The sequence below is a fragment of the Hypanus sabinus genome, chromosome 7 (genome assembly GCF_030144855.1).
Source record: "Hypanus sabinus isolate sHypSab1 chromosome 7, sHypSab1.hap1, whole genome shotgun sequence".
Classification (NCBI taxonomy): Eukaryota; Metazoa; Chordata; class Chondrichthyes; order Myliobatiformes; family Dasyatidae; genus Hypanus; species Hypanus sabinus.
This window is the reverse complement of record NC_082712.1, coordinates 95,055,734-95,080,518: the sequence shown is the minus strand read 5'-3', so window position 1 is coordinate 95,080,518 and position 24,785 is coordinate 95,055,734. Positions and strand designations below refer to the sequence as shown.

Sequence of the window (24,785 nt, the reverse complement as noted above, 5' to 3'; positions counted from 1 at the left end):
ATAAGGGCAGAAAGCCTGTCCTGGAATTGTAAGATTGTTTATGTGCATGGGTGAGTGGGAGGAGGAAAGGGGCTTGATTCGGTAGTGTTGTTTTGTTGCTTGTTGTGTTGTTCTGCCATGCATTGTGGCATGCTATGTTGGTACCAGAATGTGTGGTGACACTTGTGGACTGCCCCAGCACATTGTTAGGTGTGTTGGTTGTTAATGCAAATGATGGATTTCACTGTACATTTGAAACTGAGACTTACTCACTAGTCGTCGGATCTTCACCTCAAGTGGAAATACCTTCTCACAGATCTTTGCACAGTATTTCTTTTAGTGAGAGCGCCTTCTCATCCATGCGACCAATAGGCTCAACATTTCTTCCAGAGACCCCTTCCAGAGATCAATCCAAGTGCAACTTATTCCGCCTGCAAACCTTCCTAAACACCCCCAACCCAAGCATCCCACACCACACTCCGACCACAAGAGATGGCACTATAACATCTCTTCTGTGATGTGATAGGTTAATGTGGAAAACAGAAGCCAACTTTAAAAGCACAAATAAACATTATGCACCCTGGTTCTGTTATTACCCAGAATCTTGCACTGTCAGTGGGAGAAAGGAAATGCAGAAATGTTTGCCAATATTACCAAAGTATTGCTTGTAAAATGCAAGTTAATCATGTATTTCAAGTACATGAAAAAATTGGTTAATCTCAGGTTCCTGCCTGAAACTGCATTTTGCCACTGTAACAATTCTTGGACTTCCTGTAAGACAAAATCAGGTCAGATCAAATTGGTTGCCTTCAAAGTGGCCCAACACACTGTTTGCTTAGTCATTGCTTGTTACACCACTGGTGTTTAGGGCAGCAATAAAGGTCCTCCATCTCTAGCTGTGTTCAAGGCTTCCTTCATCATGTCAGTAGCAGGGTTTTTACAAAGAGGTGGCATGGCAGTTAGCATGACACTATTACAGCGCCAGTGACGCAGGTTCATATCACGCCACTGTCCATGAGCTTGCACACTTTCCCGGTACTGCTTGGTTCTCTCGTGTATTCTGAAGATGTTCGGGTTAGCAGGTTGATTGGTCAGATTGGACACCATGGGCTCGTTCAGCTAGAAGAGTCTGATACCATGCTGTATCTTCATATAAATAAAACTAAAGAACCTTGGGTCACAGCATTAAAAAAATTATGTACGTCCACCTCCAGTTATTGAATCAAAGATCTGGGAACAAAGAGACATAATCAACCAAAATTACTCATCTCTAATCACTTCAGCTGAACATGGGGACCATAGTGCTGCTGTAATTTGCAGCTCGGTTCGATCCTGACCTCCTGTGCAGTGTGTGGAGTTTGCAGGTTCTCCAGACGAATGAATGGGTTTACCCCAACTGCTCAGTTTCCTCCCTCATTCCATCAACATGCAGGGCAGAAAATTGCTATCCCTTATGCCCAGTGTGTGGATGAATGGTAGGACCTAGAAGGACCAATGGAAAGGTTGGGGGGTGGGGTTAAGAGAGAGGGACAGTATAAATGGGTCAAAAATGCTGGAAATCCAAGCAACATACACAAAATGCTGAAGGAATTCTTCCTGCATGCTTTGTGTGTAGCTCAGTGTAAATGGGTGTTTCGATAGTTGGCATGATCTCATTGGGAAACCACTCTATGACTTCAGACAGGTATTCCTCCAAAAGCTTCGACTCCCATCAATGAGGATGATCACAAATGAGAAAATCTGCAAATGCTGCAAGTCCAGACAACACACACAAAATGCTGGGGGAACTCAGTAGCCCAGGCTTCTTAGGTGCTGCCTGGCTTGCTAAGTTCCTTCAGCATTTTGGATGTGTTGATGAGAAACATGTTTTCTCTTATCCAATACGTTTACCACCCTACATTTCATCTTCCAGATCATGTCACCTGTGACAGTCAGTAAGAGGAATGCTGAATTGCTTACTCTAGGACCTCTGTGGCCCCGAGGAGCATGGTGAGACCCATCGACTGTGCTCTGGGTGAATTATGGTGGTCTCCAAAGCACCCAACACCTTCCCAAATGCTTCTTTTCCAGTTTGTGCAGCCTTGAGCCATATTGCACTTTTCCCCACTGCATTTTCCAGGACATATATGAAGCATGTTCTCTGTTTTCTTGGAAAATAATTGCCACAGCATCTTGTTCAACAAAACTTATTTTGAGGATCCAGTATTAGACATGTGGATAATGAACCAATGTCTAGTGCAACCTACCACCAAGGTTCTTGCCTCTTCCAATGGATTACAGATGCTTGTTTGACCTTTGAAATTCTCACTCATATCCCAGCAATTAACAAATTTATTGTTTTAAATGACATTATGAGTGGTGACAACACAGATCCAATCTCTCTGGCTAGGGAGAAGTGAGAGTGAGAGAGTGTGAGAGTGTGAGAGTGAGAGAGAGTGAGAGAGAGAGAGAGAGTGTGTGTGTGTGTGAGAGAGAGAGAGAATATGAGTGTGTGTATCTGTATGTGCATGCGTGTATAAATATTATATAAAAGTATAAAATTGGCACCAATGATGATTTATTTTCTTCATATACTGTGTCATCCATATTCAGTGATTCTCTAAAGAATCATTTCTTTAACCCTTTGAGGTACAGCACATTAACTGGCATGACACAGTACTAGCTGATAACACCTGGGTGCTGTACAATCTTAAGCAGCAAGTGAGTGGAATCTAAGCACAGAAAGGCATCAAGATAATCAAAAAAAAACACTGATTACTTTCTTCTTGAATTTACTCCATGCTTCTCCCAAGAGGCTTTGGTATAAAATAGGGGCAACGAGCCAGTACCTCAGATTTAGCATCTACAGGAACTATCTGCCAATCACCTGCTCAGCCTCAGATGGTGCTGGAGAACCAACCTCTCAAGGCTTTCAGCATTTCAGCTGCAGCTATCTACTTCTAATCAAGCAGATACCAGTGGCTTGCTACAGAACTGCAAACGGTGCAGATACAGCTGAGAGGATTAATCATCAACCACATCCTGAAGTCTGACCAGCAACTCAGGGCTTCAGCAGCAAGTGACAGTACCACCCGCTAAAGTGGTCTACAAAAAAAAATCTAAACAGGCAGCAGAGAAAATACCATGGTAGTCCAGATGTGTGTAGTTCTACACTGCAACGATCGTCATATGACAACTGACCTTGAGATGACACTGATCTCACCTGCTCTTAAGAGAGAGCAGCCTTCCTAGGACTGGTCAAGAAATTCCAACCTTTCCTGGTGAGGGCCTCCACAATTGAAGATTCCACAAAGTGAATGTACTGCATCTATTAAAAAGTGCAAGTTTTACAACTGACCATGAGATGGCACTGACCCCAGCTGTTCTTGAGAGGGCAGCTTTCCTATTACTAGTCAACAAATTCCAACCTTTCCTGACATGGACCTCCACAATCAAAAATTTCACTGAATTAATTGAAAGATGCCAAATTGCAAGCACTTTCTTTAAGGATAGGACTTCAGGTTCTGTCAACCACTTCCTAGAAATCCACGTACAGCTAATTTTTCTGCCCTTGGCCACTACATTCGAGCAATGTGGCTCCTGCACCTATATGCAGTACCCTCCTTGTGGACCTTCAATAGCTTTCACTACCAGAACTTAACCAATTAATAATATTTTAACAGTGTGGGTACAGCAATAACCACATTAATAGGGGGTGGGACAACAGGAGAGCAGAAATGCATGGCCTCTCACAAGCTGAACAAGAGTTTCCATTGTGGGGGGAGGGGGGTGGAAGAACATGCTCCCAGGTAGGAAGAAATGAACAAGTCTGAAACATTTTTTCAACAGGGAACCACTGTAAATTATGAGGATAATTAACACTGTTTGTGGAGCACAATTACCGTAGGTTACAACTGGCATGGAACCTTACTGTACCTCAAAATGATTACACGGTTACCACTGTCATGGGAGCCAACAGCCCGACTCTTGTAATTCAGCAGGACAAATGAGGCCAAGACAGAAAATGATCCAAATAATATGCAAGTTTTTGGTTAAATGATTCAGGAAATCAACTTCATAGAAAGAAGCAACAGAAAGCTGCATCAGTTTCTGTAAGCAAGTGAAGGATGCCTCTCGTGTGTCTTGTTACTCTATGCACATCCTTTCAATGCGCGCAGAATGTCCCAGGGCCACCACAGCAACCAGGCTGTCCTTGAAGGATGGAGCACTATAGTGTCACCAGTAAGGCTTATTCAGTATCAGAGGAATGACTGCCCCAAACGTGCAGCTTTCTGATGTTTATGTATGTGTGTATGTGTATATATAGGTGTGTGCGCATGCACGCACATGCGCAGAACACTGTTCCATTCTGTCAATGATTAATGTCGATCAACCTGGTCTCCAACCCTATTGGCACGTATATACAGAGGGCAGAGCAGCTTCACAGCCTCACAGCACTCAATTTGTCTTCACCAGTAATCTATACAGTGGTATATACAACGGGCAGGCACGAGGTCCAAACCCAACATGTCAATTGGTTAGGGCAGTTCCACCAATGGACTGTGGTGCTCCAACCCAAGTGGGCAGGCAGCAGCGAGAGCTCTGCTCCCAAATCACTGGCCACCTTTAATGGTGTTTCTTTTCTCACTAACGAACTATACAATTGACTATAAAATACTGATTAGGAATGCTATTATACAACGTCCTCTAACAAAGTGCTTCATGTAATCCCATCGCTTGGAATATGGGCGATTGTCCTCTCGGTTCACATTCCAGGTGGATGAGCCACGGAGGCAAACGGTGAGGGGAAATTGATCTCCGGGACGGACGGCGAGGCTGCAACATCAGGCCCTGATGGAGGAACGGTCTGAGGGGGGCTGCTGTTCACACTTTCCAGGCTGAAAGAAGAACACAACATCTATGAGCGGTGGGGGGGGGGGGGGGCATATCAATATTTGACACAGTGGCTTAAAAAGGTTAGGTGTGGCTTTCCTCCTCCCCTGGGCAATAATAAGAACATCTTCCTTTTTATGATAACAGACTCCAGCATAACCACCCAGAGCACCACGATAATACTCTCCTAATCATCAGTGCGACACGCCCTTCCCTTTTGCATTCTCTTCTGACACAAATGAAGCATACCTTATCCAAAACTCTAAGCTGGTTTCTTTACAGTACTTTGTGTTGGGTATTGGCGAAAAGTCTGAGCCCCTTGGTTAAGAAAGAATTTACTCGTATTGGTGATAGTCCAGAAGAGATTCATTAGGCTAATTCCTCCAGTACACGGAGCCATTAGTCTTGCCTTGGATTGGCAAATAAACTGAAGCACTTTGCAGGACAGTCACTGGCCAAAATGAAATACATGAAGAGGTAGTAGGATGGACAACCTAGTTTCAGGAAGAGAGACTGATAGGATTAGGGAGGGAAGATTGGTGAATGTTAGAAATAATGGTTCAACCTGGTGTCATACCTTACCCAAAACCCTAAGCCAGCTTCTTTACAGAACTTTGTGTTGGGCTACTGGTGAGGCCACACTTGGAATACTCTCCAAAGTCTGGGTCCCCTGTTTAAAAAAGGATTTACTAGCATTGGAGGTAGACCAGAAGAGATGTATTAGGCTAATTCCTACAGCAAGAGGGCTTTCCTGTCTTGAGTAGCCAAAGAAATTTTAAAAAATATTGCTCTGGAATGATAATGGTGTTTGACGCTTTGAGCATGTTCTTATTGGAGTTTAGAAGAATGATGGTGGGGGGGTGAATCTCATTGAAACCTACTGAATATTGAAAGGGCTAGACAGAGTGGATGTGAAGAGGACATTTCCTATAGTTGGGGAGCGTAAGATCAGAGAGCACGGCCTCAGAATTGAGGGAGGTGTATGTAGAACAGAGATGAGAAGGAATTTCTTTAGAACAGAGTGGTGTATCTGTGGAATTCACTGCCACAGACAATTGTGGCCAAGTCACAGGGTATCTTTAAAATGGAGGTTATAGGTACTTGATTAGTAAAGGCGTCAAAGGTTACAGGGAGAAGGCAGGAGACCAGGGTTGAGAAAGATATTAAATTAGCCTTGAATGAATGGAGGAGCAGACTCGATGGGCCAAATGGGCTATATCTGCTTCTTTATCTTATGATCTCCTGCATTTTCTTTGGCGTTCAGAAGAAGGGATGATTTTAGTAAAAAGTGTAAAATCCTAAAGCAGCTTGACAGGGTAGAGGTTGAGATGCTCCTATGAGTGGGAGTGCTTTGACTGAGTGGATGTACAGTTGTTACAGGATCAGGAACTATATAACGTCCAAGGTGGGTGGAAATTGCTTCCAAGAGGGTGGTAAATCTTTCAAATTTTGGAGGATGAAAAGATGGGGTAGATCAGGCAATTTGGGGCTATATGGAAATGGCAAGGAGGAGATGAAAGCTGCGGTAGATCAACTGTCAAACAAGAGAAAATCTGCAGATGCTGGAAATCCAAGCAACACACTCAAAATACTGGAGGAACTCAGCAGGCCAGGCAGCATCAATGGAAAAAAGTACCGTCGATGCTTCAGGCCGAAACCCTTTGGCAAGACTGGAGAAAAAAGACTGAGGAGTAGATTTGAAAGGTTGGGGAAGGGGAGAGTGAAATGCCAAGTGATAGGTGAAACTTGGAGACGGAGGGATGAAGCAAAGAACTAGGAAGTTGATTGGTGAAAGAGACAGAAGGTCATGGAAGAAAGAAGTGGGGGGGAGAGAGAAGCACCAGAGGGAGGCAATGTGTGGGCAAGGAGATAACATGAGAGAGGGACAAGGGGATGAGAAATGGTGAAGTGGGGGGGGGGGGGGTGGAGGCATTAGTGGAAATTCAAGAAATTGATGTTCATCAGGTTGGAAGCTCCCCAAACAGAATATAAAGTGTTGTTCTTCCAATCTAAGTGTGGCCATATCCCAACTGTGATCATTTTAAATAGTGGGGCAGATTTCATGGACAAGGAACCTACTTCTGTTCCTGCTTTCTTACATTCAGCAGAGAGCAGCAAAGCAGAAATACTAGGTCAGTTTGTATCATCCATTGAAGGGAAATACAACTTGTATCAACAATTTGGAAGAATAATGGGAGTATGCACTGTCACCATCCACTCCAAATCCCAAACCAGAACAATCCAATCAATAAAGTATGGGAATTCCTAATCCAACAGTACCATGGAAGCACATTCACCCCAGTCCAAGGCACCTCCACAGCCTTCAAAAGCAATAGAATACTGTAGAAAGAACTGCGCACCTATGCGAGAGTAATGGTCTTAGCAGGGTGGTCTCAGCAGTTCCAAGTCCAGGGACGCCGCTAACAAATAACTTCTTTGGAGGAGAATCCACTTCCATGTCACCTGCAGAGAGGAGCAACAGCCACTGATTAAGGCGGGCGAGGGAGATGGCAGGCAGGAATGCAATTCTGCTCCTGAAGGAGAAAATTAGTATCACAATGACATCACATGCATATATTGTTGGGAGGCACAGGGACTTTGCTTTAGTACCTAGCACTGCATACTAAGAAAACTGAGGAGACTGAGACATGCATGACTCCCTGCCCCCATTCCACCGAGCACCATCAAAGGTGTCCTGTCTGGCTGCATCATTGCGTGGTACGGAAGCTGAAAGGCATTGGACCACAAGACCCTACAGAGGACAGTACGAACTGTGAGAAGATCACCAGAGTCTCCTTCCCCCTATTTACTGAGGCCTGAAGCATTGTTGAGGATCCCAGCCATTACCATCAGCACCATCAGGACTAGGACTGCCAGACTGGGTAATGGTTTCCTCCTTCAGGCTATGGGACATCACTAGGATAGCGAGCTATTTACTGTTTAATTGTGATACACACTACTAGCACTTGGAAGTATATGTCATTAACTTATTTGTGGTAATATTTTGTTTCATGTTCTGTGTGTGATATATTTTGTGGGTGCACCGTACAAAAGTCTTAGGCATATACATAACTATTGTGCTTAAGACTTTTGTACAGTACTGTGTCTACAGTCAGTTAACAATAAACTTAAAACTTGAAAACTGCTGCTACAGCCAAGCTACTATGGACCAGTGACAACCCCAGCCTATAGGCCTCTGACTCATTACTTCTGAGTTATACAAGCTCCTTGGGACAGGGAACAAGTAATAAACACAAGAGGTTCTGCAGATGCTGAAAATCTTGCTCCCCATATTCTGTCTCAGTAATCTCCAAGCTGACAGCATGAACATTGATTTCTCCAACTTCTAGTAATTTCACCCCCCCCACCACACACCTTCCCATCTTTTTCTATTCCCCATTCTGTCTTCCCTCTTTTCCATTCTCTTCTCCTCACCTGGTCATCACCTCCTTCTGATTCCCCTTCTGCTCCCCTTTCTTCCATTGTCCTATTAGATTCCTCTTTCTTCAGCCCTTTACCTCTTCCACCTATCACCTCCCAGACTCACCCCTTATCCCCATTCACCCACTCCCCCCTCACCTATTACCTGCCTACCTCCCCCTCTCTCTAGCTTCTTATTCTGGCTTCTGACCCCTTCCTTTCCAGTACTGATGAAGGCTTGAAACATTGACTGTTTATTCCTCTTTGTAGATGCTGCTGGACCATCACTCTGTGTGTTACTAAACAAGTAGGTGTACATTGTTGTGTTAAGTATGTGGGGCGTGTGGGGGGGGGGGGGGGGGAGAGGGAGGTTATGCTACTTTCAACAGAAGTAGTATTGGCAGGATTTTAACTTCCACAGCATCTGCTCTCCAGTGCTTCTTGTACACCAATGTCACGTTTAACTGTGTTTCTGTGCTATCAATGCACAGGGCAGTCTTTTCTTCATGGATTTCTTGGGTTATTAAACTGATGTTGTGCCCAACTGTAATCTCAGGTTTTAACATCAAACGGGCAAGGGGTTCTTTTACCTTATTTTTCCCAACTGATTATTCTAATATCTGAATAATAAACACCTCATCAGTTATTCTCTTTTTAGGGTGATCATACAACCCGTCCATTCCGCAAACGTAGACAGCAAAGCTGAGTTCTGCTTGAACCTTGGCGAAAACTACTGCTTTTTTAAATGAAGTGGAACATAGGAGATTTGTAATTACTGGAACTCAGAACCTCTTGATTATGTCTGAATGCTTTTATGCATTGAGTTGCTGCCACATGATTGGCTGATTAGATATTTACATTAGCGAGCAGCTATACAGCTGCACCTAAAGTAACCACAGCAGCTAGTTCACACCCAGCCAGGCAACTGTGTACCAGAGAGGAGACACAGAGAACTGCAGACGCTGGAACTCTGTAACAACACACAAAGGAGCTGGAGGAACCCAGACAGGCGGACATCTAAGGAGGGAAATCAGAAAGGTCTCCACCTGAAATATCAACTGTCCAGTTCCCTCCATAGATGCTGCCTGATCCACTGCATTGCACCAAATGACAAACCGGTCTTTTGGGCAAGAGGATGCGTGTGACTTTCAGAAACATTCAGGATTTTGATGAGACTAAGCTCAAGAGTATCAGTGTCATTGTGGTCGCCAAGAAAGGCATTCTTTTCATGAAGGATTTGAGAAGAAATGCACAGGGCTGACTTTCAAGAGAAAGTGTCTGTCCCACAAGCCTAGATTTAGCAGAAAGCTCTTATAACCACTTAATCTTCTAGATCATGAGCTTACATCAATAAAGTATTTCAAGGGGCTGCATTACTCCTGCTCCTCTTCTATGTGACTAGAACACAAGGGATGGGCAGGGCTTGCTGCCCAAATATCACCACCAAAAAATGTGAGTCCTAACTGGTACTGGAACATAAACAAAGGCAAGAGTGCTGCATGCACTAATACTCAACATGTAATTGAAGTGAAAGGCTTGGATTTAAAGCAATCTAATTCTGAAGGTACACTTGGAGGAGGTGTTGAAGAATTCTTACCCTTCCTCTTCAGCGGTCCCAAGGCACTGGGTCGTATAGCAACACTTGGGCTGACACATCTCCTGCTGGGAAGGAAACATGTTGAAACACTGAGGAAGCATCTCTCAAATGACCAATGGTCCTGCTCTGTTATATCATCCTAACCATCCTGCTACAACAATGACAGGAGTAGAGGGTTGGGGTGGGGTAGGGCAAAATAACAGGAAAAAAAGCAAAATCAACTGGGTAGGAAATCAGAAGCAAGAAAGGGAGCTGAGAGCCATGGAGACTGGGCAGTGGCAGAGGCGATGCCTGTAATGCTGCTCCAATCAAGTATTTTTTCATTGCACCTCTGCATATAACAATAAACGATTCTGACGAGCTGCATGGTGCGATCTTACTTTGTGTAATAGGTATTAAAAGGCATACGGAAGTGGAAATGAGCAGGGAAACAATGAGAGCTTTAAAGAACTAAGATGCCACAGAAACACCTGAATCATGGTTGCTCTCTGAACAGTCTTTTCCTGGTGCTTCATCTTACCTTGTGCATGTTTCTATCCAACTCTTTGCTGTCATAATATTTGTTCATAATTTTCACTGCCAACATTTAACACACCAACTCCTTATGGAAACATCAAAAGCCTGAATTCTGCACAGAAACACTGCCTGTTCTAAAATACTAGGGCAAGTCAGAGGGCCTTCCAATTCTCAGATCTGTCAAGCATCTTATTAGAGTCCTACAACTATGGGCTGACAATGATCTTCAAAAGGATCAAATTATCTTTAATAAGTGAATGCAGAATGGCAGTGTGGGGGTAGGAATATGAAACAAAAGAAATAGGAGTTGATACCCTCCCCACAAATCTATTCCATCACACAATAATATTGTGTCTGATCTAATCTATGGCAGCATGGTAGCGTAGCAGTTAGCACCAGTGATCACCAATTGGGGTTCAATGCTCACCAGTGTCTGTAAGGAGTTTGTACACTCTCCCTGTGACTGAATGCATTTCCTTTGTGTTCCCTGATTTCCTCCGAAGTTGTACTATACGGGTTAGGGTTAGTGTGTTGTGGGCATGCTAAGTTGGTGATGGAAGTGTGGCAACATTTGTGGGCTGCCCCGAGCACATCCTTGGATTGTGTTGGTCATTAACAGGAAAACAATTCAATTTACTGTCTGTTTTGATGTATCTGTGACAAATAAAGTTAATCTTCAGATCTTTAATTTTACTGTTTATCATTATCCCTGACTTTGCTGTCATTCACACATGGGTTTGTTAATTTGGCCTCCATGGCTCTTTATTGTGGAAGATTGCAAAAGAAAGAAATTCTTCTCATCTCAACCTCGAGTCTTCTATCACCTAACCCAAGATCATACCCCCATAGCTCTAAAATACTGAGTTCCTCCAGAACTTTGTGTGTGTTGCTTTGGATTTCCAGAATCTGCAGATTTTCTTGTGTTTTATGAAATGCTAGAGGAACTCAGTAGGTCAGTCAGTATCTATTGAAATGAAAACAACAGTTGTTTCAGATCGTGACCCTTCTTCATGACTGAATATTATTTTGTCTTGCTTTAGATTTCCAGCACCTGCAGATTCAGCAGGTCAGGCAGCATCTACGGAAGTGAATAATCAGTTGATGTTTTGGGCCAAGACCCTTCTTCAGAACTGGAAAGGAATGACAGTCTACAAGACATCTCTCCTATCATGTGAATCAAACTGGTAAACTTACTGTACACTGCATAATCCCTAAAGTCAGATTGCTAAACAGCAATTCTGTGTATTAGACCGTAACCACTTTAAACTTAAAACTGAGCTACTGATCAGTAACACCTGAAAGGTGATGCGAATCAGTTGCCGGCACCTACTGTTGTATTCACATTCATCAGGCCCCAGAATGCACCCAGCTTTGGTGCCATGGCATCTAAAACTAGGTACTAAAACTAGAACTGTTTTGGCAAAGGAAAAATAATTAATGTGGTTTGGGGTTTTTTTTTGCACAGAACATTTCAAAGTTTCCCACTGTTGTCTGGCATACTGATATTTTCACAGCTGAGGAGAATTAAAGGTAAGACACAGTGTTAACCAAAGTCAAAGCTATGCACTGCACACAGAGGTATTGAAAGCTGCCTTTGTCTATGAGGATGAAAGAGGCTGCATTACCACCCAAACCAATAAGGGCCACGGGTCAATGCATAAGATGTTAAAACATCATGAGCTAACACCTCAGCCTCAGGAGAGGAACAACAAATCAAAACCAATCAGGAACTTTCAGGAGGAAAATGTATTTTTGCCATTTAGTTGATTAGGTCAGAGAGGAATAATTAGTTGCAAAATCCATAGCAATATCATCAGTGTTGGATTTATCGTGCAGAGTTGTTATTTTTCTTTTATTTTCCTTGTAATTTAGCTTTCCTATGCTTGTGTGTATTTTTATCTCTCTCTCCATCGCCCGTTATGCCACTGGTTAGGGAAGCAATGAAGGTCCTCCATCTCTTGGCGGCTTTCTTCATCATGTCAGTTGCTCGGTTTTCACTTCTGACAGTCACGAAAGTCCTGGATGGAGACTCGGAAATACCGTCGCACACAAATGAAGAAGATACTTTATTGTTGTTTCCTTAACAGTTTTGTTTGACTAATCAGGGTTGTTAGCCCTGAGCTGAGCCCCAAAAATCTGGAGGACTGGTGGACCACTCTTAATCTGTCCTCTACTCTTTGACCTGTTTGGCATGGGTGACCCGATCAAGAGACAAGCATAAATCCCTCCAGCCAACACAGCTCTCCTGGTCACTGAGGCACGCAAGCCTCCAAACCCAACAATAAGGTTGTGGAGAGTATTTTTTAAATAGTAACCTATATATGTGCAATTGTTCAGTAATTTTTCCAGTACTTATAGAATAGTTAATTCTGTATTTTTTCTAGAAGCTTGTTAACTTTTTTCTGCAGGTGTCCTGCCACTTGAATCTGTCCATTTATAGGTTACTTGTCATCAGTGGAATGTTGCTATCTGTAGTCTGAGACAAACATGACTTTTTTCTTCTTCTTTCTCCTGTTTGTTCTCCGTTCTTGTAACACTCAATAAATAACGACCAATTTTTTTGCCCCATTCTTGACTTCCAGAGAATCTTGGATCAGTATCACTAGATCCAACAGGGTTATATAGATTTAGCCAAGTCCCTTTGTCACAGACTGATGCACAGATAGACACTCATGCATGTGCGCAGAGACATTCACAGGCATACACAGTGACATGCCCAGCTACACACACAGGGACAAATGTGCACGTGCATGCAGAAGGAACAAGCAGAGGTCAGGTGCAAGTTTCTCTTACCTTCCAAAGCGTCGTGTAGGACTTGGAGAGGAATTTGGTGTGATGCCACCTTTGGGTATCAGGATTGGCTGGGATGATGAGAAGTACTGCTGAAAAAATATTTTTGAAAAGAGTGAGAGGATTCATTAGCCATCTGTTGATCCAGGGCTTTTTAACTGACTTTCTAACAATCCTGTGACTCCAGAATGTTTCCCAATTTTGAAAGCAGTCAGGCATCGGGGAATGTGGTGGAAAGCTATCTCTGGCCACCAGATGGCACATGAGATTTCAGGAGGAAGCCCTGCCACTCTGTGCCTGGATTAGAAAGCACATCTTATGAGGAAAGCTTGAGCAAGCTATGACTTTTTTCTTTAGAGAATGAGAATTGACTCAACAGAGGTGTACAAGTTGATAAGACGCATATCAGGTGGGCAGTCAGAGATTTTGTTCCCCAGTGCAGAAATGATTAATACAAAAGGGCATAATTTTAAGGTGACTGGAGGGAAGAATTGAGGGGGAGAATGTCAGAGATAACTTTTTTTTAAATATACACAGAGAGTGGTGGGTGAGGAACACACTGCCAGGGATAATGGTACAGACAGATACATTATTTATAGGCGCATGGATGGTAGAAAAATAGAGGGCTATGTGGGAGGGCAGGGCTAGATCGATCTTACAGTAAGCTAAAAGGTCAGCACATCATGAGCCAAAGGGCCTGTACTGTTCGATAATACACACAATGTACCATTCCACACATCTGCTCCTGATAGTTTAAAATAAGACAGTGCTGTGCACATACAGATTTAGGCACATATTTTTAGCTGGGTGCCCAAGCCTTTGAACAGTACTGTAGTAATTTTATGTATTGCACTGTACTGCTGCCACCAAAAAAAACTGATTTCATGCAGAAAGTTTGAATAACTCATCAGTTAATAACTCATTGGGGTGATTGATAAGTTTGTGACCTAAGTTAGAAGGAGATGTTATTAACTTCAACCTTTCTGCATAATCACTCAAAGAGTGGACCTACATGTACATGTAACGACAGCTGTATAACTCATCTCCTTCTACCTTAGGCCACAAACTTATCAATCACCCACCAGTGGATACTTTCTGGAGGTCCAAGATCCATATGCTCCATGACTGCTGGACTAAGTGTGTAAATGTAGGAGGGGACTATGTTGAAAAATAAATGTGCTAGGTTTTCTAAAATTGACTCCTTCTACCTTAGGCCACGAACTTATCAATCACCCCTCGTACAATGATTAATAAACCATTTATTTAGAATCAAATGACTTTGCTTGGTGGCTCAAGGCTGGGTGTGTGCCCTCTCACTCCCCCCAGCACTCCTCCTCTACCACCTGTCCCACACCCCTCCCGTGGCGCACCACCCTTGCTATTCCCAACATCCTTAGCTCCTGCTAGATTTACAAACTCGCTGTTTGCTCCTCATTGACAGATATAGTACTGTGCAAAAGTATTAGGCACTCTAGCTACATACACGTGCTTAAGACTTTTGCAAAGTTCTGTGAATTATATAACACACATCAACCAGAGAATTATAACATTCCAAAGTAGAGGATTTGAACTAACTGAGGTTTAGGCCATCTTAGTTTTAGCATACAATCAGATGAAATGATCATTCATTCCCAGATCTATGATGTGATAGGTACATAAACTAAGATACACCATGTATACTTGGGGAAAAAGAATGACTGCATCTGAAGCAAGGACAACTGAGGGCCAGCAGAGGTTCACAGGGTAACACTGCTTCTGATTTCCGAGTCTCAAGGCAAGCAGCAGACTACACAACCCTAGTGTCAGCACGAAGATATGTTCTATAGTCAGAGGGCACCTCTGTTAGATGAAAGATTAAATTGTTTCCAACATTGCCTTGCTATGCTCTGCAAAGGTAGGTAATTATGACCAATATCGTAAAGTCAATATTTTGTGGGGACAGAGGGTAGGAGATGGCTGTGGAAGCTGTCATTGGGCATATTTAAAGGAAAGGTTGATAGGTTTTTGATTAATAAAGGCGTTAAAGGTTAAAGATTAGCTTTATTTTCCAGGTACATCGAAACAAAACCATATAGTGAAATGTATTGTTTTGCATCAACTGCCAACATATTCAAAGGATTATGCTGGGGACAGATGCAAATGTTGCCACGCTTCCGGCACCAATATAGCATGCCCATAATTCATTAACCCTAACCCTTGGGATGTGGGAGGAAACCAGAATATCCGGATGAAACCCATGCGGTCACGGAGAACATACAAACTTCCTCCAGAAAGTGATGGGATATGAACCCCAATCGATGATCAATAGCTTTGTAATGTGAGACAGGGTTTCTGCTTCACAGCTCAGCTGAAAATTATTGGAGCGTTGCTGTCCCTCAGTCTGAGTTACAGAGTCTTAGAGCACTACCTCACAGAAACAAGCCCTTCAGCCCATCTAGTTCATGCCAAACTATTAAACTGTCTAGTGCCATCGACCTGCACCTTTAATATTGCTCCCTCTACCACTCTCCTCCATGAACTTCAAACTTTCCTTGAATGCTGCTATCAAACTCGCATCCACCACTTCCTCTGGCAGCTCATACCACTCTCTGAGTGAAGAAGTTCCCCTTTAATATTTCAGCTCTCACCCCAAAAATTATGACCTCTAGTTCTAGTCTCACCAAACCCGAATAGAAAAAGCCTGGGTTTAGTTACATCATCTATACCCTTCATAATTTTGTCTACCTTTATCAATCTCCTACGCTCGGTGGGGGGGGGGGGGGGGGTGAAAAAATCAGCTCCTCAAATGCTGGCAACATCCTTGTAAATTTTCACTGAACTCTTTCCATCTTATTGACATCTTTCCAGTAGGCAGGTGAGCAGAACTGCATACAGTACTCTACAGCTGGCCTCACCAACATCTTCAACATTAAATCCCAACTCCTGTACTCAATGCACTGATTTATGAAATTCTGCCGAATGGGACTGTAATCCAGGAGTTTCTGGCTCAGTGCAGAGATCATGACATATAATACAGCTGCTTCAGATACATTCACCAGGTAGCACTCGAGATGAAGGAAGCATCCCCAAAACGTAAGCCCAAGACCATCACAATCCTCTCAGAGTCTTCTGCTTAAAGTGCTTAATGGGCACAAACTTCACACCAAGAACAAATGCATCTTTCCATACCTTGCCGACCCGTGTCGGAGAAGGGGCAAGGGGGAAAATATCGTCCCTCTGCAGGGTCAGGACCCGGTCTTCATGCTCAGCAGTCACCATCTGGTCACACTGCAGTAACAGAGAATAGTTCCAGATAGGCAGTTTGAACATCTATTTGCATAAACCCACTTGACACTAACAACAAAATCAGTCTTATTATACAATTTAAAAATTTTATTTATCAAGATACAGCTGGAATAGGCCACTCTGGTCCTTCGAGCCCTGCCTCCCAACAATCCTGCCAATCTAACCCTAACCTAACCACAGGACAATTTACAATGACCAATTAACCCATCAACAAGCACGTTTTTGTGAAAGGCAACTGGAGAACCCAGAGGAAACCCAAGCGGTCAAAGGGAGGACAAACAAACAGCAGCAGGAATTCCGCCTGGGTGGCTGGCACAGTGAAGCATTGTGCTAACCACTACACTACCATGTCGCCCCATTCATTTGAGATGCTTAGCTGCTGTCACTACCTCAAACAATGCATGCAGGAAATTGGGCAGCACAACACTTTACAGTACCAGCAACCCAGGTTCTATTCCTGCCACTGCCTGTATGTTCTCCTTGTGACTGCTCCAGTTTCCTCCCACAGCCCAGACGTACCAACCAGTAGGTTATTTGGTCACTGTAAATTGTCCCGTGATTGGGCTCAGATTAAATCGGGGAACTGCTGGGTGGTATGGTTTGAATATAGACAACTATTGAGAATTTAGGACAGCTGAGCAGACCCAAACAGCATGCTGACAGCCACCCAGTCTCCCAGTGACCTTCGAGACACCTGCTACATTACAAACCCTACTGGGTTAACAAAACGTTAAAATTTTAGAGATGACATTGCACTGTGTTGCCTTCTACAACCATCGTGCTCCTGTACTGTTACTGTTGAAAAGGATCCAGGAATTGGAGCAGCTCTCAACAACATATAGAAACCTATCCCACCCAATGAGGAACTGCTGCATGTTTGTCACTGCAGAAGCCTGTCAATATCCCATGATCTAGTTTTTGATTCCCAAAATCTGGAAGGTATCTACCCCTTAGTAATTTCATACAACTTTATAAAATCTCCCCTCATTCTGATACACTCCATTAAATAAAGTCCCAATGCCCAACCTCTCCCTTATAATCCAATCAAGTACTGGGAACAACCTTGGAATTTGCTTTTATGTACTCCTCCAACTGAATGGCATCTTTCCAAAAGCAGAGTGCCCAATACTTGATACAATACTCCAAGTGCGGCCTTGTGCATGTCTTGTACAACTACAACATTAAGAGTTCCTCTGTGTAAATTCTGCAGTATGAAACCACATTTCCTAAAAGAACTGTAATGGTTCCAGCACCTCATCATCTTGTCAAGGGAAATTAGTGATGGGCAGCAAATGCCTACATCCCATTAAATGAAATAAAAGGGGAAAACACTTAAAACATCAAAAAATTTACAATTGACGTTTTGGGCTGAAAACCTTTGGCATGTCCTGCCGAAGGGACTTGGCCCGAAATGTCAATGGTACTTTTTTTCCCATAGACACTGCCTGGCCTGCTGAGTTCCTCCAGCATTTGGTGTGTGTGTTGCTTGGATTTCCAGCATCTGCAAATGTTCTCTTGTTTGTAGTCAAAAAATTTGTCAACTTTATACAGCTTTATTCATCACAACTCATGAATGCCTGCTAATTCATAGAACAAGTAGAGAATCCAGCTTTATTTTACATTACTCCTCAGTCAAGCACAAAGTGTTAGGCAATGTTAGTGTTCTCCCCTTTGGACAGAACTTGGCCTTCCCAATCTTTCAACCAAAAGAAGTGTCCAAAATTAAAGATGAGGTCTGACTTTCTTAGTTTTCACCTAATGTTTATGCGTCAAGTCACAAAATTACTTCAAAAATTTACATAGCCTTTCTATCAGTTAGTGGTACTCACCAGTGTAAAACCATCCTCCCATGAGCAGCTCATCTGCATGGCTGCGTGTATCCCTCTTCAGAAAGGAAAAGTAGAGAATACAGATTAGTCATCAGAATAAAACATACCATCTACAAGGGGTTCCCCCTCCTCACCCAACTACCTGCAATAAGCACAAGGGTCTTAGCCCAAAATGATGACTGTTTATTTTTCTCCACAGATGCTGCCTGATTGTTTGAGTTATATTGGCTCTTATTTCTTTGGCTCCTAGGGGGTCACCGACAGCGTTTATTTGGATATGTCTGTTTACGGAGAAATGCGAGCCAACAGAATTCAAAGGTGAACAGAAGGGTTAGCCAATCAGGACCAAGACAACCAAATGGGTGGAGTGGGGGGTTGTAGATATAAACGCAAACACTCCCAGAGAGAAACACCCAATAACTGTGCACTGAGGATGCCACTTGACTGGTGATGAAGTGTCTGCAAGCTAACTGCCAAGCTTGGCAAACACCACAACATTAAACTCTTCAATCCAAGCTACCAATATTCACCACCATCCTAAACCCAGTTGTCAACAGGTTTAATGCAGCAGTGCATCAACATGAGGATTCCACTGGAGTTCAGAAACATCAACAACATGGTCTCGGGCAACACACAAAATGCTGGAAGAACTTAGCAGGGCAGGCAGCATCCATGGAGGGGAATAAAGAGTCTACTGCTTGGGCTGAGACTCTTTATTAGGACTGGAAAGACAGGGGACAGAAGCCAAAATGAGAAAGTGATGGGGTGGGGAAGGAGTACAAGCTGGAAGGTGATAGGCGAGACCAGGTGAGGGTGATATGAGAAGCACAGAGGTAAAGGGCTGGATGTGGACTCTAAAAGAAGACAGTGGATCATGGAAGATAGAGGAGGAGGAGGAAGGGAACCAAAGGGAAGTGATGAGCAGGTGAGAAGGGGTAAACAGAATGAGAAATGGAAAAAAGGGAGTGGGGTTGGGGAGGGGAGGGGGAGAAATTAGCTGAAGTTACATAAATTGATGTCATGCCACGAGGTTGGAGGCTACCGAGAAGGAATATGAGGTGTTGCTTCTCCAGTTTTAGTGTGGCCTCAGTAGAGAAGGCCACGGACAGACATGCCAGAATGGGAAACAGTATTGCTCTTCTCCTATGTCTTATGGAAATGAGTGGCCACCAGGAGATCCTGTCTTTTGCTGTGGACACAGCATGGTGGTCTCTAGCTTGTTGTGACCTTTTGTAAGTAGAATGATGAGCATAATGAAGATAATGAAGGGGACGTGTTGTGTTAGAGAAGGATCTCCTATAACACAGGTGTTGAACTGACACTGTGCACAACTAATTTCCAGATACAACAGAAAATACTGTAAATACTCAGCTGGTCAAGCAGCATCTGTGGAGAGGGAAACAATATTTCATGTTGATGACCCTGCATCATAACTGGGGAACATAGAGAAAACAGGGAAAGGAGAAAGTGAAGGCTGGAAAAAGATGATGCCAGTGGATTTTGCAAACCCAGGGACTTCTTCCAGTTTGTCCACAAAACAGTTTATTTCTCTTCTCTTCTGTGTTTTTTATCTTTTCAAGGTGGTTTGTCAATCTGTCATCTGCAGTTCAAGCTACGATTCTTTGGAAGTGGTGGGTTTCCAAACCTACTTCGCCATCTCCAGGAACGACCTGGAGGTTCACACCCTCAGGGCTGGGAGGCCAGAAGTTGGGTCGCTGGCACATGAGCGACCCAGTTCCTCAGTGATTTCATTGACTGAAGCGTTGTGGGAGACTGGAACATCGAGAGAGCAGGCAGAGTGTTTGCTAATTGTCAGCTGCCGTTGGAGGGAGGCCTCTGTACTCAAGTGATCCCCCTCTCTCTCTCTCGATGGATGGTGAGAGCTCTTCGGTCCTCAAGATGGGGAAGGGGAGTGGGCTTGAAGAAGTGATGCCGGAGATTGTAACATCAGAGCAGTGAGTTGCTGGTCTCCGTGCTTGTTGTTGCAGAAGCGACCTCTTCCCTCTCGTGCTGGAAGAGAGAGCCTGTCCGATACTGAAGTGCTGGTTTGTGGATTGCGGTTTGATGGACTCTGGATTAACGGACTCTTGGTGCTTCTGCTGTTGCTTACATGGGGTTTGCTGGTGCAGGTGGGGGTGGGTGGTTGATGTTGTGCAAAATGGGGGGGAGGGGGACTTTGATGTTTCTATCGGTTTATGGGGTTTCGTTTTCATGAATGTCTGCGAAGAGGACAAATTTCACGTTGTGTACCGGATACATACACAGATATTAAATGTACTTTGAACATGTTTAATCTCTGCCCCATCATTTAAAACATTTGTATTCTAAATTTTCCTAGTTCTGATGAAGTTAATTCTCTTTTTCACAGATGTTGCTTGAACAGCTGAATACCTCTACATTTTCTTTAATTCCACCATCTGTATTTTTCTTCTTCTTCACAAACACTTTCTAACTGGGGCTGAGTGGAAAGTGCATGCTCAGTAGGAAGTTAATGAGATTTAGTAAGGGACATATTATTTTTCAAATCCACGCCCATACGAAGTAGATACGCAATGTCGACAGACATAGATTTCACTTTCACTGACAGAAAAATAATAAACAATTACATCCAAAAGCAGGGTTTCCTCCCAATCATCTCCCACTTAACTTGGCATATTGCTACATTGCTCAGTTTCACTTGTTACTATGATACCTAAATAGCAGTTCTCCCACAGTCGTGGATTTCGACTCATATCTATCAGCTGGAAGCCTTCCAATTTCAAGCTAACAGAAGGACTATACATCTGCCTGAGTGGAAGCTGCCTTTTAAAGTGCTTTAGTGTGGGAGCACAAGAGGCATAGCAGATATGAAGGCACTAGTTTGGACTCATGTACAAAGCAGCCATACATATAATAAGACCATAAGAAATAGGAGCAGAATTAGGCCATTCTGCCCATCACATATGATCTATCATTCCATTATGGTTGAAGAATTATTTCTCTCAAACCCATTCACCTGCCTTCACCCTGTAACCTTTAACACCTTTACTAATCAAGAACCTATCAACACCACTTTAAATATACCCAATGACTTGGCCTCCATAGCTGTATGTTGCAATTAATTCCACAAGTTCATCATCCTTTGGCTAAAGAAATTCCTCCCCATCTCTGTTCTAAAGGTATGTCCTTGTATTCCGAGGCTATCCCCTCTGGTTCTAGACCCCTCCCACAACAAGAAATATCACTTAACTTTAAAATCTGCATTGTATCTCTTGAAATTTCAGATGATAGCAGCACAACAGGCTAGATTTTGTTTTTTGTTTCAGAAAGATTAGTTGTCCATAAGACATAGGAGAATTAGGTAATTTGGCCCAATGATCTCCACTGGGCCTTGAACACAATAACCTAAGCTGACACCCTCCCCCCTCCAGTGCACAACTCAGGAAGTGATGACAAGTCAGGAGGGACGGAACTGATGGAGGGACAAGGCTTGTTTTGCTGTTGCTGTTCTGTTGCTTGTTCTGTAGAGCATTGTGGGCATACAATGTGCGATGACACTTGTGACCTGTGTTACGCACTCGTGACACATGACAGTGGTACCCTTGTCACGTGACTGGGGTTGAAGCTATACTGGACTTGAGGTAATAGTCTTGTGATGGTGGAGTGATGTCATTTTCCCGCCAGTAGAGATCATGTGACAGGTTTTTTTTTCACAGGTTATAAAAGGAAGACCCTACACTGCGAGGGGGGGCAGTTCGTGGCGGGATTTGCCATGTTGACTTCATGCCGCTGCGTGATTTAATGTGATGACGCAGTTTAGTTGAAGGATGAAGTTTTTATCTAATGCCTAAAGTTTAAAAGGTCATTGCCAGCTGTTTCTTTACAATACTGCTAGTTGAGAATCAGTGGAGAGTGAAGATCGGAGTTCGGGAGTTAAAGATCGAGGAGAATCGATTTTCGACGGTGAAACGGGTTCGACCTTGTTTAATCCTTATTCGGAAGGAATTCGTTGACTGCTCTCGTGTTAATCTCTGCGGGATAGCAGAAAAGATTGAGGACAGTGATAAAGGAAAGGTCAATGCCTTTAAGCCGTTTCGTTTCGTAAATTCTTCGTGGGAAAAAGTTCGACTTCGGGGACTGAAGCAAAGCGACGTGAAAGAGAATTTAAATCGTCTTATAAGGTCTCTCCTTTTAAATGGACTGTGAGCATTTCGAACTTTTGGCAATACTACTTTAAAGAACTGTTTTTGCAACATTGCTTTAAGAACTGTTTGAGTTGCATCGCTTCAAGAACTGTTTACGCTGCCACACATCAGCTGATTTCCGGTTATGTTAGTGTTTGTTTACTTTTGGGGGGGTTTGTTTTCAGTGTTTAATAAACATGTTATTTGTTATATAAACCCTTGCCTAGCTCATATATTTATTGTTGCCTGAATATGTAACACCTGCAATGGTGTGGAATGGTTGTTGACGCAAATAATGAATTTCACTGTATGTTTCCATGTATGTGTGATAAACAAATTTGAATCTTGAATGCCCCAGTGATGTTGAAGTGGTGCAGAAGGAATGCAACATCAGTGGTACCATCTTTCAGACTGCACATCAAACAGAGCTTCTCCCTACTCTCTTAGGTAGCTGCAACTGAGCCCTGCCATCATTACTTTAGTGAGTTGTTGGGTTCTCTCCTGACATTTATTGCTTAATCAACATTAATAAATAGTTTTTCAACACTACTACTGAGGTGAGATCTCACTTTGTGCTTCCTGTTTCTCCAAATTCCAACAGCAACAAATTGGCTGTGAAATTCTTGGGACATCTTAAGAAATTAAGTAGAGAAACTAGGCTGAGGACCAACAGGTTGGTGTGGGAATCTGGAGTGGAATTGAAATGGCTTGAAACTGGGCGCTCCACAAGGCCATGGAGGATGGAGTGCAGATACGTGAAAAAAAAGTCACCTAGTCTCTGCTTGATCTCGCAGGAGGCTCACATCCAGAGCACCAAATACAACAGGCAAGGTTGGATCAGGTGCATTTGAATCTCCACCACACCTGGAAGAAAAGCCTAGCTCCATAAGCCTGCAAAGAAAAATGTCGGGGGGGGGGTGCAGTTGGGTGGCAAGAGGTGAGCAAACCAGGGATTCAGAAAGACTGGACCCTGCTGAACAGAAAGGGTGGGGAAGACAGGATGTGGCTGGTGATGGCATCACATTGTACACATCAAAGAATGATCTGCTGGACCAAGGGAACCCTATCTGTTTTGCTTGCTGGGGGAGGTGTGTGGAAACCAAGGAGATATGGGTGAGCATTCCATCAACCACAGTGGTGGTGGTGGGAATAAGGGAAGCCTCCTTTCCTTAAGATGGAGGAAATTTCTCACTACAGATGCTGCCTGACCCACTGAATTCCTCCAGCAGTTTGTGCTATGCTTCAAATTCCAGCATCTGCAGTCCTGTGACAACATTTCAGCTGTTTTATTTTTTGAAGTGCAGTCAGATTGCTGTGATCTGGCACGGGAAGAATGAAAGGACGACGGAAGGTACTTTCATAGGGGAGGTGAATGAACATCTGACAGGGAGGGAAGTGCAGGATACGTAAGGAGATCATTCAAAGAACCAGCACAAGCAAGGATGCAATGCATCATATCAACTTGCTACTCAGTGTGGTCAGGAGTTCCATCTGGGTGGCCTCCAACCTGATTCCAAGAACATCGAATTCTCCAGCCTCCTTCCTCCCAATTCTGGTTACTGCTCACTCTCTCTCTTCTCCTGATATCAACTGCTTCTGGTTCTCTTCCTACTTCCCTTTTTTCCATGGCACTGACCTCTTTTATTAGATTTCTCCCTCTACCACCTATCCAACTGTTCACTTCATTACTCCCCCGCCAGCTTGTACTCCTCCAATCCCCCACCACATTATTCTGCCCCATCCCTTTCCACTTCTCAGCCCCAAAAGTTGATTGTTTAATCCCTCCATAGATGCCGCCTGATGTGCTGAGTTCCTTCGGCATTTTGTGTGTGCAGCCAGGAAGGATGGTTTGGGCATAGGCAAAATTGCCACCACCATGAATAAATGAGCCGGACGGAGTTGACAGCGACTAATCTCACCTCTCATGTGCAGTCTCTCGATTCATCACATCCATGCTCTCCTCCTGAAACACAAAATAAAACAAGCAACTTCCTTTGTGTCTGTGTGCGGTAGCCGCAGGTAGAGTGTCAAGTATCCCCAATAAATGGGTGAAACACAGTTAATGGGCATAATAGCATGGTGATCAAGCTACTGGAGCGATGAGAGATCTGAATCACTGAACCAGACTTGAGTGGCTTGAACCAGGGACATTTTAATTCCAGGTATTAAATCAAATGTGGTATTAAAATAAAATTCTTGCTTATAGGGTCTCTCTGCCACCCATGCCACCATGGTATTTATCAGGAGCACTGCCTACACAGGGCCCTTAGCATTGTCAATCATCCCTCCCATCTGTCTAACAATCTCTCAGCCCCCCCCACCATCAGGCAGAAG

General features: G+C 43.6%; 1 protein-coding gene across 1 annotated transcript in view; it reads right to left on the bottom strand.

Annotated features, from left to right (window-relative positions):
• Positions 1-2,519: 2,519 nt before the first annotated feature.
• The window catches only part of LOC132397010 (P2R1A-PPP2R2A-interacting phosphatase regulator 1-like), a 60,549-nt gene continuing 38,283 nt past the window's right edge, over positions 2,520-24,785 (bottom strand). Inside the window, exons 4-10 of the mRNA XM_059975223.1 lie at positions 24,371-24,414; positions 18,289-18,343; positions 16,343-16,441; positions 13,178-13,266; positions 9,869-9,933; positions 7,212-7,314; positions 2,520-4,856 (exon numbers count right to left, since the gene is read on the bottom strand). Of these exons, the coding sequence (XP_059831206.1) occupies positions 4,724-4,856; positions 7,212-7,314; positions 9,869-9,933; positions 13,178-13,266; positions 16,343-16,441; positions 18,289-18,343; positions 24,371-24,414 (588 nt within the window). The 3' untranslated portion in view covers positions 2,520-4,723. The remainder of the gene's footprint in view (positions 4,857-7,211; positions 7,315-9,868; positions 9,934-13,177; positions 13,267-16,342; positions 16,442-18,288; positions 18,344-24,370; positions 24,415-24,785) is intronic.